General features: G+C 38.1%; 1 protein-coding gene across 14 annotated transcripts in view; it reads right to left on the bottom strand.

Moving 5' to 3' along the window:
• Nucleotides 1-12,948, bottom strand: part of TEC (tec protein tyrosine kinase) — a 147,008-nt gene that overhangs the window by 14,599 nt on the left and 119,461 nt on the right. For all 14 annotated transcript variants that reach the window (XM_073237647.1, XM_073237652.1, XM_073237648.1 and 11 more), the window contains 4 exons: nt 10,920-11,053; nt 8,215-8,289; nt 7,294-7,465; nt 6,959-7,175 (listed from right to left, as the gene is read on the bottom strand). In XM_073237647.1, the coding sequence (XP_073093748.1) occupies nt 6,959-7,175; nt 7,294-7,465; nt 8,215-8,289; nt 10,920-11,053 (598 nt within the window). The remainder of the gene's footprint in view (nt 1-6,958; nt 7,176-7,293; nt 7,466-8,214; nt 8,290-10,919; nt 11,054-12,948) is intronic.

The raw sequence follows: 12,948 nt of genomic DNA, 5'->3' as shown, positions 1-12,948 counted from the left end.
CAAGACCCATCTATATGCTGCCTGCAAGAGACTCACTTTAAACTCAAAGACATACACAGACTAAAAGTGAAGGGATGGAAAAAGATATTTCATGCAACTAACAGAGAGAAAAAAGCAGGAGTTGCAATACTTGTATCAGACAGAAATAGACTTCAAAACACATAAAGTAACCAGAGACAAAGAAGGACATTACATAATGATAAAGGGGTCAATACAACCAGAAGATATAACCATTATAAATATCTATGCTCCCAACACAGGAGCACCCATATATGTGAAACATATACTAACAGAATTAAAAGGGGAAATAGAATGCAATGCATTAATTCTAGGAGACTTCAACACTCCACTCACTCTGAAGGACAGTTCAACCAGACAGAAGATAAGTAAGGAGACAGAGGCACTGAACAACACAATAGAACAGATGGATTTAACAGACATCTACAGAACTCTACACCCAAAAGCAACAGAATACACATTCTTCTCAAGTGCACATGGAACATTTTCAAGAATAGATCATATACTAGGCCACAAAAAGAGCCTCAGTAAATTTAAAAATATTGAAATTGTACCAACCAGTTTCTCAGATTACAAAGCTATGGAACTAGAAATAAATTATGCAAAGAAAATGAAAAATCCCACAAACACATGGAGGCTTCATAACAGGCTCCTACATAACCAATGGAACAATGACCAAATAAAAACAGAGATCAAGCAATATATGGAGACAAATGACAACAATAATTCAACACTGCAAAATCTGTGGGACGCAGCCAAGGCTGTGCTAAGAGGAAATTTTATTGCAATACAAACCTACCTCAAGAAAGAAGAACAACCCCATATAAGCAGTCTAAACTCACAATTAATGAAACTAGAAAAAGAACAACAAATGAGGCCCAAAGTCAGTAGAAGGAGGGACATAATAAAGATTAGAGCAGAAATAAATAAAATTAAGAAGAACAAAACAATAGAATCAATGAAAGCAAGAGCTGGTTCTTTGAGAAAATAAACAAAATAGATAAACCCCTAGCCAGACTTATCAGGAAAAAAAGAGAATCTACACACATAAACAGAATCAGAAATGATAAAGGAAAAATCACTACAGACACCACAGAAATACAAAGAATTATTAGATAATACTATGAAAAATTATATGCTAACAAACTGGATAACCTAGAAGAAATGGACAACTTTCTAGAAAAACACAACCTTCCAAGGCTGACCAAGGAAGAAACAGAAAATCTGAACAGACCAATTACCAGCAATGAAATTCAACTGGTAATCAAAAACCTAACTAAGAACAAAACTGCTGGACCAGATGGCTTCACCACTGAATTTTATCAAACATTTAGTGAAGACCTAATATCCTTAAAGTTCTCCTTAAAGTTTTCCAAAAAATAGCAGAGGAGGGAATACTTACAAACTCATTCTATGAGGCCAGCATCACTCTAATACCAAAATCAGGCAAAGACACCACAGAAAAAGAAAATTACAGACCAATATCCCTGATGAACATAGATGCAAAAATACATCAAAAAGATCATCCATCATGATCAAGTTGGATTTATGCCAGGGATGAAAGCATGGTACAACATTTGAAAATCCATCAACATCATTCACCACATCAACAAAAAGGACAAAAACCACATCATCATCTCCATAGATGCTGAAAAAGCATTTGACAAAATTCAACATCCATTCATGATAAAAACTCTCAACAAAATGGGTATAGAGGGCAAGTATCTCGACATAATAAAATATATGACAAACCCACAGCCAACATTATACTTAACAGCGAGAAGCTGAAAGCTTTTCCTTTAAGATAAGGGACAAGACAAGGATGTCCACTCTCCTACTTCCATTCAACATAGTACTGGAGGTCCTAGCCATGGCAATCAGACAACACAAAGAAATAAAAGGCATCCAGATTGGCAAGGAAGAAGTTAAACTGTCCCTGTTTGCAGATGACATGATATGGTACATAAAAAACCCTAATGAATCCACTCCAAAACTACTAGATCTAATATATGAATTTGGCAAAGTTGCAGGATACAAAATTAATACACAGAAATCTGTGGCATTCCTATACACTAACAATGAACTAGCAGAAAGAGAAATCAGCCATTCACAATGGCATCAAAAAGAATAAAATACTTAGGAATAAACCTAACCAAGGAAGTGAAAGACCTGTACTCTGAAAACTACAAGACACTCATAAATTAAAGAAGATACCAATAAATGGAAACACATCCCATGCTCATGGATAGAAGAATTAATATTGTCAAAATGGCCATCCTGCCTAAAGCAATCTATAGATTCAATGCAATTCCTACCAAAATACCAACAGCATTCTTCAATGAACTAGAGAAAATCGTCCTAAAATTCATATGGACCACAAAAGACCTCGAATAGCCAAAGCAATCCTGAGAAAGAAGAATAAAGTAGGGGCAATTATGCTCCCCAACTTCAAGCTCTACTACAGAGCCACAGTAATCAAGACAATTTGGTACTGGCACAAGAACAGACGCATAGACCAATGGAACAGACTACAGAGCCCTGATATAAACCCAACCATATATGGTCAATTAATATATGGTAAAGGAGCCATGGACTTACAATGGGGAAATGACAGACTCTTCAACAGCTGGTGTTGGCAAAACTGGACAGGTACATGCAAGAGAATGAAATTGGATCATTGTTTAACCCCATAAACAAAAGTAAACTCAAAATGGATTAAAGACTTGAATGTAAGTCATGAAACCTTAAAACTCTTAGAAGACAACTTAGGCAAACATTTCCTGAATATAAGCATGAGTAACTTCTTCATGAACCCATCTCCTTGAGAAAGGGAAACAAAAGCAAAAATGAACTCATGGAACTACATCAAACTAAAAAGGTTTTGTATGGCAAAGGACATCATCAACAAAACAAAAAGGCATCCTACAGTATGGGAGAATATATTTGTAAATGACATATCCGACAAGGGGTTAACATCCAAAATAGATAAAGAACTTACACACCTCAACACCCAAAAAGCAAATAACCGGATTAACAAATGGGCAGAGGATATGAAGAGACGGTTCTCCAAAGAAGAAATTCAGATGGCCAACAGACACATGAAAAGATGCTCCACATCACTAATCATCAGGGAAATGCAAATTAAAACCACAATGAGATTTCACCTCACACCAGTAAGGATGGCCAGCATCAAAAAGACTAAGAACACAATTGTTGGCGAGGATGCAGAGAAAGGGGAACTCTCCTACACTGCTGGTGGGAATGTAAGCTAGTTCAACCATTGTGGAAAGCAATATGGAGGTTCCTCAAAAAACTAAAAATAGAAATACCACTTGACCCCGGAATCCTACCTCTTGGAATATACCCAAAGAATACAACTTCGCAGATTCAAAAAGACATATGCACCCCTATGTTCATCGCAGCACTTTTTACAATAGCCAAGATATGGAAGCAACCTAAGTGCCCATCAGTAGATGAATGGATAAAGAAGATGTGGTACATATATACAATGGAATACTATTCAGCCATAAGAAAGAAACAAGTCCTACCATTTGCAACAACATGGATGGAGCTGGAGGACATTGTGCTCAGTGAAATAAGCTAGGCAGAGAAAGACAAATGCCAAATGATTTCCCTCATTTGTGGAGTATAACAATGAAGCAAAACTGAAGGAACAAAATGACAGCAGACTCAGAGACTCCAAGAATGACCTAGTGGTTACCAAAGGGGAGGGGTGTGGGAGGTGGGTGGGGAGGGAGGCAGAAGGGGACTGAGGGGTATTATGTTTAGTACAGATGGCGTGGGGGATCACAGGGAGAACAGTGTATCACAGAGAAGGGACATAGTGGATCTCTGGCATCTTGCTACACTGATGAACAGTGACTGCATTGGGGTATGGGTGGGGACTTGATAATATAGGTAAATGTAACCACATTGTTTTTTCATGTGAAACCTTCATAAGAGTGTATATCAATCATACCTTAATAAAAAATTTTTAAAAATCTTCCAACAAGGTCTTGAAGCATGTAGAAACTTTTAAAGCAATTGGCAGTAATATTTTGTCTGTTGAGTCTAATAAAAATCTTGTGCTTGTAAAAAAAAAAAAAAAAAAAAAATATATATATATATATATATATATATAATAGCAAACTAAAGAATGGGAAAAAATATTTGCACACCATATATATGATAAAGGGTTAATATTAATATAGCAAATGTATAGGGAACTGATACAACTCAATAGCGTACAAAAGTAATAATCCAATTTAAAAAGTGAGCAAAGAACCTGAATACACATTTTTCAAAAGACATATAAATAGACAACAGGTACATGAAAAGATGTTCAACGTCACTAATCATCACAGAAATGCAAATCAAACCACAATGAGATGTCCCTTTTAACCTGTTAGGATGGCTATTCTCAAAAACACAAGACATAAATGTTGGCAAAGAAGAAAAGTTGGAGAAAGGGGAATTCTTGTATATTGTTGTAGGAATGCGAATGGTATAGCCATTATGGAAAACAGTATGGCGGCTCCTTGAAAAATCAAAAATAGAACTATCAGATGATCCAGCAATCCCACTTCTGACTATATATACAAAAGAGATAAGATCAGTACCTCAATAGGTGTATTCCCATATTCATAGTAACATTATTCACAATAGCTAAGATATGAAACAATCTAAGTGTCCATCAATGGATTAGTTAATAAAGATGGCATGGTATATATATATATATATATATAAAATGGAATATTATTCAGCCATAAAAATGAAGAAAGTCCTGTCATTTGCAACACTGTGTGAAACTGCAGAGCACTATGCTAAGTGAAATTAGCCAGGCAGAGAAAAACAAATACTGAATGGTATCACTTACATATAGAATCTCTCTACAAAAAAAAAAAAAGTGGACAACTCATAAAAACAGAGAGTAAATGGTAGCTGCCAGGTGCAGGGTTGGGGAAATGGGGAGATGTTGGTTCAAGTGAACTCTCACAAGATAAATTCTGAGGATTTAATGTGTAGCTTAATAAGTATAATTAAGAATACTGTACTGTATACTTAGAATTTGCTAAGAGTACATCTTAAGTGTTCTCACCACAAACACAGAGAGGAAATTATGTGAGGTGATGCATATGTTAATTAAATGATGTACAGGTACATTAAGTCATCATGTTGCACACTTTTAATATATACGATTTTATTTGTCAATTATACCTCAATAAGACTGGGGGCAGGAACAGTGTTGTAAGCAAAAACAATATTATGACCCATAGTTTATAAATGCAGAAATAGAGTCCAAGAGTTCAGGTAACCATCCTAAAACACATCTAGAAATCAAGTCTTCTGCTTACAAATCCTCAACTCTTTATTATACCCTAAATATAGAGAGAGCATAGCATAGTAGTCAGTGTGGACTCTGGAGCCAAACTCCCTAGGTCCAAACCCAGACTCCATAATTTACTTGACCATTGGTAAGTGATTTTATCCTATTTGCACCTCAGTTTCCTCATATGTAAAATAAGAACAGGAACAGTACCTACTCCTTTGGGTTGTTATAATTAAATGAGTTGATGTGTGTTAAATATCTACTGGAGTAATGCCTAAGGTGATTATTAAATTTCTTTAAGAATGCTTTGCTAGTGCTCTAGAAGATAATGCAAATAAACTTGTAGCTCTGGGTGGGGAAGGGGGTCCTCCTCCTGGAGCAAATTCCCCTATGAATCCAGTGAAACCAAAGTAAGGCAAGGGGAAGGGCAGATTGGGAGAAACCATTATACTGCTCACAGCTTGCTCGAATTCATTGGCCAGGCACAGCTCCACGCATTCCTCATGGCCATGGCGTGCACACTCCCCAAGTCCTTTCTCCCCAGTCACCACTAGCCAAGCCCGCTCCATGCCCTGTTTCTCTGCAGCCATGGTGCACTCTCTACTTCCCCACCTGCCCCTTCCAGGAGGAACCCCATGGGCCAGTCCTTGGTGGCTGGCAGACATCAGCCCAACTATGTACCAGGAGAAGAGAATGGCCACTTTCTCTCCACCCCTTGCCCCTGATGCGGCATAAACACCTACTGATGTGTAAATAGACTAAGGCTAGGCGGGAGATTCTGGAAATTCTAAAGTTTACCCCACAAAGCTTCATGACAAGAAAGTTAAAACTAAAATATGGGGAAAAGTTCCAACTGAGAAACTGAGAATCACATTCCTTTTGGTGGAAGAATCATCTTCAAGGTTTAACAGGGATTGATGATTCTCCCAAGATGGCGAAAATAGACATATTTGGAAAAAACAGGCAGAGAAGAGAAGAAAAAGAAAATGAAGAATGGAGGAAAGAAGAAAGAAGAGAGAAGGAAAATTAAGAAGTGTCTCTATCACAATAATTGGAAACCAGTAATAAATTACTTTTTCTGTTATTTTCAGGAATTAACATGGTCTCCATCTTTTTCCAGTGATTTGAGAAATAAAGAAAATGAACTGAGGACTTCTACAGCTTCAGCTTACAGTACATGAGGTGGAAAAGAGGTTAGGATTTACTCAAAGGATAAGTGAACCCTAACTTCCCCATCTGTTACCATATGCAACTAATTTCACTTCTCCAAAGCTAGTATCTTCTGCAAAACAATAATGGTCAGAAAGACTGGCCAGCTATTTCATGAGACTCTTATGGAGATCAAATAATTAATTCAACTGGCTTGGAAATATTACCTATGTAATTATGTATTATTTATACAATTGCCATGTAATTATGTATTACAAGTATTCGATTTAATAAAGATCTTTCTGTTAAAATTATGGGGTAAATTAAACTTACCAGATTTAAAGGTAATGGTGAAATACTGCTGAGGATAAAAATTGGGCATTAATACATCACTGCTCATTTGCTGACCCAGGGCTACAAAGGAATTTGGCCAGTGAACGGGAATACAGATGCTTTGATTACCAGATCTCTGTGGATGAAGCTGTTTCTCTCCAGGTACTCCATCCCTTCACACACATCTTGACACATGCTCAGCAGCACATCTCTACTAAAATGGCCTTGTCTCTGTCGGAGGAAATTCAGAAGGCAGCCCCTTTCCATGAACTCGGTGACAATGTAAATGGGTTTCTGTTGGGTGCACACACCATAAAGCTGTACTAACTTTGGGTGTGTCAGTTTCCTGGGAAGGAAGTCATGCATACATATAGTTACTATAGGAAAAGAAACCACCAGGGGTTTTAGCTGGTGAGGGGCCACATTTAATGCAAAAAGGGGAACCGGAAAGAACAGTAACTTACATCATCACTTTAGCTTCTTCTATAAAGTCTTCCTCACACATGGCACCCTCCCTAATAGCTTTGATTGCTACTTTGTACTGAGCTCGCCACTTGCCAAGCCTCACCACTCCAAACAGTCCGCTCCCCAGTTCCCTCATAAAGGTCAACTCCGAAGGGTTAATCTCCCATTTTTCTGTGAAACAGAGAAGGAACATGAGAAAATTTAGAGAACACAGCATGCATCTGTGGGAAACAAAGAAACTATAACCAAGCTCAACTCGAAGGTACGGGATAAAATAATTACTGGCAAAACACGGAGCAGACTTTGCAACCTGCCTCTAAACTATAAAAGGCAGCCTTCAACCCTTCGGGGAGGATGCACCACCCTTTTAAGCAAGGTGGACTGAAGGCAAGAAGGTGACATGTAATAGGTAAATAACAGGAGAGCTTGAAGGTTCGGGGCACTTTTCAAAAAAAAAAGGAAAAAACAAATACTTCCTCCTTTCCTATTCTCCCCGCTCCAGATTTGTTTGTTTGTTTCCCAATACATCAAGTTGGAAATAATTTAACCTGCTGTTTAAAAGGCTTTGGGAGGAAGCAACAAAGACGATCAAGTTGGATGCCTTCTCTACTACCGCTGTCCTCACTTTCATCTGAGTGACCAGCAACGCCGGGGAGAACCAGGAAAGGCTTTGATTTATTTGAGATGTTACATGATCATGCTTATTTTTCACAAACAAAGTTTTCTGCTGAATTATGAATAATGATGAAAACAGAAAACCTAGGATTATTAGTTAGAAGTAGAATGATCTAAAAACCCATGCTATAGACTTATAAAAATTGTTCCACTCTGTAGGATTCTAACACATCTCAACTGGTCTTGTGCTAATGGATTCTTTTCAAGCAAGATTAGTCAATGAAACTACAAAATGAGTTACCGACCGTAGCTGAATCCTGCAGTGGTTGGCGCGTTCCTCCCCTTCGCACTGACTGGGTACCGCAGCCTGGTGACAAGTCCTAGAAATCAAAGCAAGTACTGCAGTCTAATTCACTTTTAATCCTTCCACCTGGTAAAGTGCTAAATGAGAAACTCATTTATAAGATGCATTCATTTATTCACTTATGTACATAACAGCACTGCACTCAATGCTGGCAAAAAATAAAGAGGAAGGTAGGAAGGAAGATGATTCTACTCTCTGAGTTGACAATTTAGTATTTCTGTGGAGCATAAAACATTTAAGTACATATATTCCTGTATTCATTCAACAAACATTTTCTTTTAAATACTACAGTGTTTAGCAGGCCCTATGCTAGCATATTCTCTTCTAAAATCTTTTAAAGGATGTTAAAAGGTTTCTAACAGTTATCATTAATTATTATTTCATATTCTTTCCCAAGATGAGATCTAAACTATGAAAAGGAATTACAGTGGTCTAATAAAAATTTAAGTGATTCAACTGACACAGCTCAATATTAGTAATCTTTGCATAAAAATCAAGCTCTAAGATATCAACAACTGGGAATACTAACTACTGGATATTAGTGAGGTATACTAAATCCTTTAACCTAAGATGCTTAGAATATGAAATAAGACAAATGTTAGGGATCTTTCCTATAAACACCCACAGCATTCTTATATTACAGTACATCTCAGTAATTTAAAATTGTTATGTACATCTCTGTCCCCATCCCCGTCTCCCCAACCTCCATAGTAAGATCTAGGAGAGACAGAATCAATAACAGACTCCATAGAACCTGGCACAGTTCCTGGCAGACAGTAGGCACTAAATACATGTTTGTTAAGTTGAGGTAATGGTGAAGAATGAAATTTATACAAGAACACATATGAAAGAAATAGGGAAATGTGAACAATGAAAAAGAAAATAACAGAATAAGAGGGAAGGAAAAGTTCTTTGAGGGATAAATGGATAGGAAATTAGTTGCTCAAATATTAAACATAACCTTTAACCCATAAGTTTAACCCATTCACCCAGCAAATCCATGCCCAGGTAGGTATCCAAGAGAAATGAAACATTGCCATGCAGAAATTTGTACACAACTGTTCACAGCAGCATTATTCATAGGCAAAATGTAGAAAGTACCCAAATGTCCAACAATTGATGAGCAACGAAATAGATAAACAAAATTCATACAATAGATTATTATTCATCAATAAAAAGGAATGGAGTACAGGCTACAGTATTTATACAGGTTTTGAAGAGGAACTGCAAAACAATTATGCCAAGTCAAAGACACTGGTCATAGCAGACCACATATTCTGTGATTCCATCTATATGAAATGTCCAGAATAGGCAAATCGGTAGAGAAAGAAGTAGATCAGTGGTTGCATAAGGCTGAAAGCGTGAAGGGGGTGCCAGGAGATGACTGCTAATGTTCTTACGTTATGGTTAGTCAGCACAATCCTCTAAATACACTAACGGCCACTGAACCATGTATTTTAAATGTGTGACCTTTATGATATATAAATTATCTCTCATTAAATAACTGCTCCTATCATTATCTGAGGAAAGTGAACAGAATCACAAATAGCAACAGACTTCACAGAAGGTGCCTTTAATAAAATTTCAAAAGTTAATTTTCCATAAACTGGGTTAGATACTTGGCTAGTCCCTGCTCAGTTACATCTTTGAAGTTCATGGTCAGAAACCTTTCATCTCATCCTGGGGAGCCTCACTGGGCATAAACATGGTTTCTGTTTTGGTTTTCGGTTCGCTCCCACTCTGGGGGTAAGTGCAGCAGAGATGCAGGAGGGTGGAAACCTTGTCTGGGACATCATTACTCTACCCTTTTTAGCCCATGTAGCACAGGCCAAAGCCCTGGGCTCATCTGGCAGCCTCTGTGACAACTTGAATAGACATATCTTTGAGTTTAGTTTAGCACTGTTCAAGAAAACAAAATCCAATGACACATTAAAAGAGGGTAAGGCCAACTTTATCCAGGGTCACTGTGACTGGCATAGAGACCCCTGCAATGGGATTTTAGAGCAGGGAAGAGATTGGGCTCCACTCCAAGCACAGTGTAGGCAAGTAGGACTTTATAGCTAAGCAGCAGGCTGGTGGGTCAGCGGAAAAATCACTAAGAGAAACACCGGTTGGAAGGGGGTGCAATTCTGGGCAAACCAATCCCACAGGATTCTTGCTGGAGACCAACCAGAGCAGCCACACGCCCCAAGGGGATGGGGCACCATGAGGAGCATCGTCACACACTGACGGTGATCAGGTATCAGACATCAAGGATAAGGAGTTTGGTTACACTGACTTAGCAGGCTTCCTCCTAAAACTGGGTGTTCACAGGTGGGCCTGGGACATGATTCAGGAGCCTGACTCAAGTTTGGTCAAGCAAAGAACCTTTGTCAGTACCAAGGATATAAACCACAGAAACGTGAACATTCACCATATACCATATATAAAAGTAACTCGTATACTAAGGTCAAGATAGAGCTTTTTATAAAATATGATATTATTTCTGATTTTCCTTTGTATAAATCACTTCCTTAATATGCAGTAATTTTAAGACAATCACATTCTACAATTACCTACAAAATAAAACTGCTTAATAATTCATCACAATGTCTGATCATTTTAGTCACTACCTTTATTTGAAACAGGTTTTAACAGCTCACTTACCTGCTGCATTGTGCTTGTGATATTCAATTATCTCAGGAATTGAACCAAATGCATGTTTTTCTGCCAGATAATACTTCTTTGGGGATGTTGCCATTTCCTTTATATGATAATGCCTGAAACCTGATGAGCCTTCTCTATAACAAAATCAAAATGTGTTAGAACCAAGTCGGAATTTTAAGAATATAGTAATTATCCTCCATTTACCCCATGGTCCCAAGCACATAAGCTGGTGAGAATTATGCCTGGGCTTGCATATCCCTTTGGAACCTGGGAAGTGACCGTTGAGTGTCCGGCACCCCCAAGGGCTCCTCTGGGACAGGGGCACCCCCAACCATGACTTTCAGAGTCACGGTTGATCCCCATAGTTGACCCTTCTCTGCCTCCCCATGGTGAGAATCCTCATCCACTGAGGCCCGGTCTCCCTTTATCTACGTTTCTACTCTACTTGAAAACTCCTGGTACCAGGTACCAAGCCTCCCCGGTGTTTTTGCCTTGACCCTGCAGTTAGAGGTGGTGACGACCTCCTAACTGTGCCTGGTCTTCTCCGTGACCTTCTCAATCGCTCAGGGACGCCTCAGCGACTTCTGAATGGTCTTGTTCTCACCATGGGATCTGGACCCTCCATTCCTGCAGATTCACAGCTAGGGTGCTTAGTCAATAATCTAAAGCCCCTCCACCTCACTCCAGACCTCAAAACTGTTCGCTACTGTAATGAGATCTGGCCACAATATCCCTTGGACAATCAGTCTAAATGGCCCCCCAATGGCTCTTTAAATCCTAAAATTCTCCGCGACTTATACAACTTCTGTGAGCGTACGGGCAAATGGGAAGAGATCCCATATATCCAGGCTTTCTCCTACCTCCAAACCAAGCTTTCTCTCTGTCTCCCCTGCAATCCTAGTAGTCCTTAAAGTCCTCACCTCTATGCTTTTTTCACGTTCCCAAATATCCTCAAAAGCCTATAAAACTCCTAGACAATGCACCACCACGGGCTCTCTTGTCCCTTCCTGGCTCATGCCAGGAGCTCTGTCTGTCCTCTCACTGTATCATTATGTCTGTGTCTAAGTGTGTAAATGAAAAATATTTTTCTACCTCCAGATGGTATTAACAAAAATTGATTTAAAGACAAGCGCTTGTAAAAATTGGGCATTCTAAAAGTTCCAGAAAATTCTAATAGAGGATATTAAGCATTAATGCTAATTTAAGTTGAACTGAATAATAGACATGTCCTTATGGTTATCAGCTGCCTAAGTTTTTCTAAAGTCATTTAAGTTGATGGTATCTGTTAAATCTTTCAAGGGAAAAAATGCTTAAAGTGAAGTGTAGCTTTGTCTAATGTTGAGTAACTATTTAAGCAAGTGCCTTAAAACTTTTAACAGCTTCCCAAAACCAAATTCAAAAAGATGCTTTTTACCTCTAGTTCACTCTGATATTTTCCAGAGGGCCCCTGGAACATGTCAGAGGAATTTTTTCTCATTGAGGAAAATATTTAGCTAATTTGGCTTATTTACCTGCTTAATTACCTAGAAGGCACTGTCACAGAGAATGATGCTAAACTTTGTTACTGAATGTTTTGTGTTACAGAAATATCCAAATTTCCTTATGACAACTGTCTTACAGTAAGCTCTCATCAGATCTTTAACCATTGTCATTTGTAAGTCTTTTGTCATCTATACTCACTGTTTTATTTCTCCTAAACTAGTAAAAAACTAGATTTCAGCAGAACAAGTATTAGTTACATAGGATTAAGTGAACTAAGGAAGATAATTTTGTGGCTTTTTGTTTCAAATGTTGTTGACAAAGTGTTTTAAGCTTTTTCTCTTAAGCTGACAACAGTTTAGTAAATGACTGCCTTTATAAGCAGAATTGAAACTTTATCTTTCTCTCTACCTGATCCCTCCAGAATTTAAAAACTGTCAGTGACTATTTTTATATTTCATGGCAGTATGTTTATTTGCACAAGTTCAATAAGAATCTGCTTTCCTTGTAAGAGGACCAATTAAAAACATTGGTTATATTACCAAGGCTT

Source organism: Manis javanica, chromosome 5 (assembly GCF_040802235.1).
Source record: "Manis javanica isolate MJ-LG chromosome 5, MJ_LKY, whole genome shotgun sequence".
NCBI lineage: Eukaryota > Metazoa > Chordata > Mammalia > Pholidota > Manidae > Manis > Manis javanica.
This window is presented reverse-complemented; position numbering and strand designations above follow the sequence as displayed.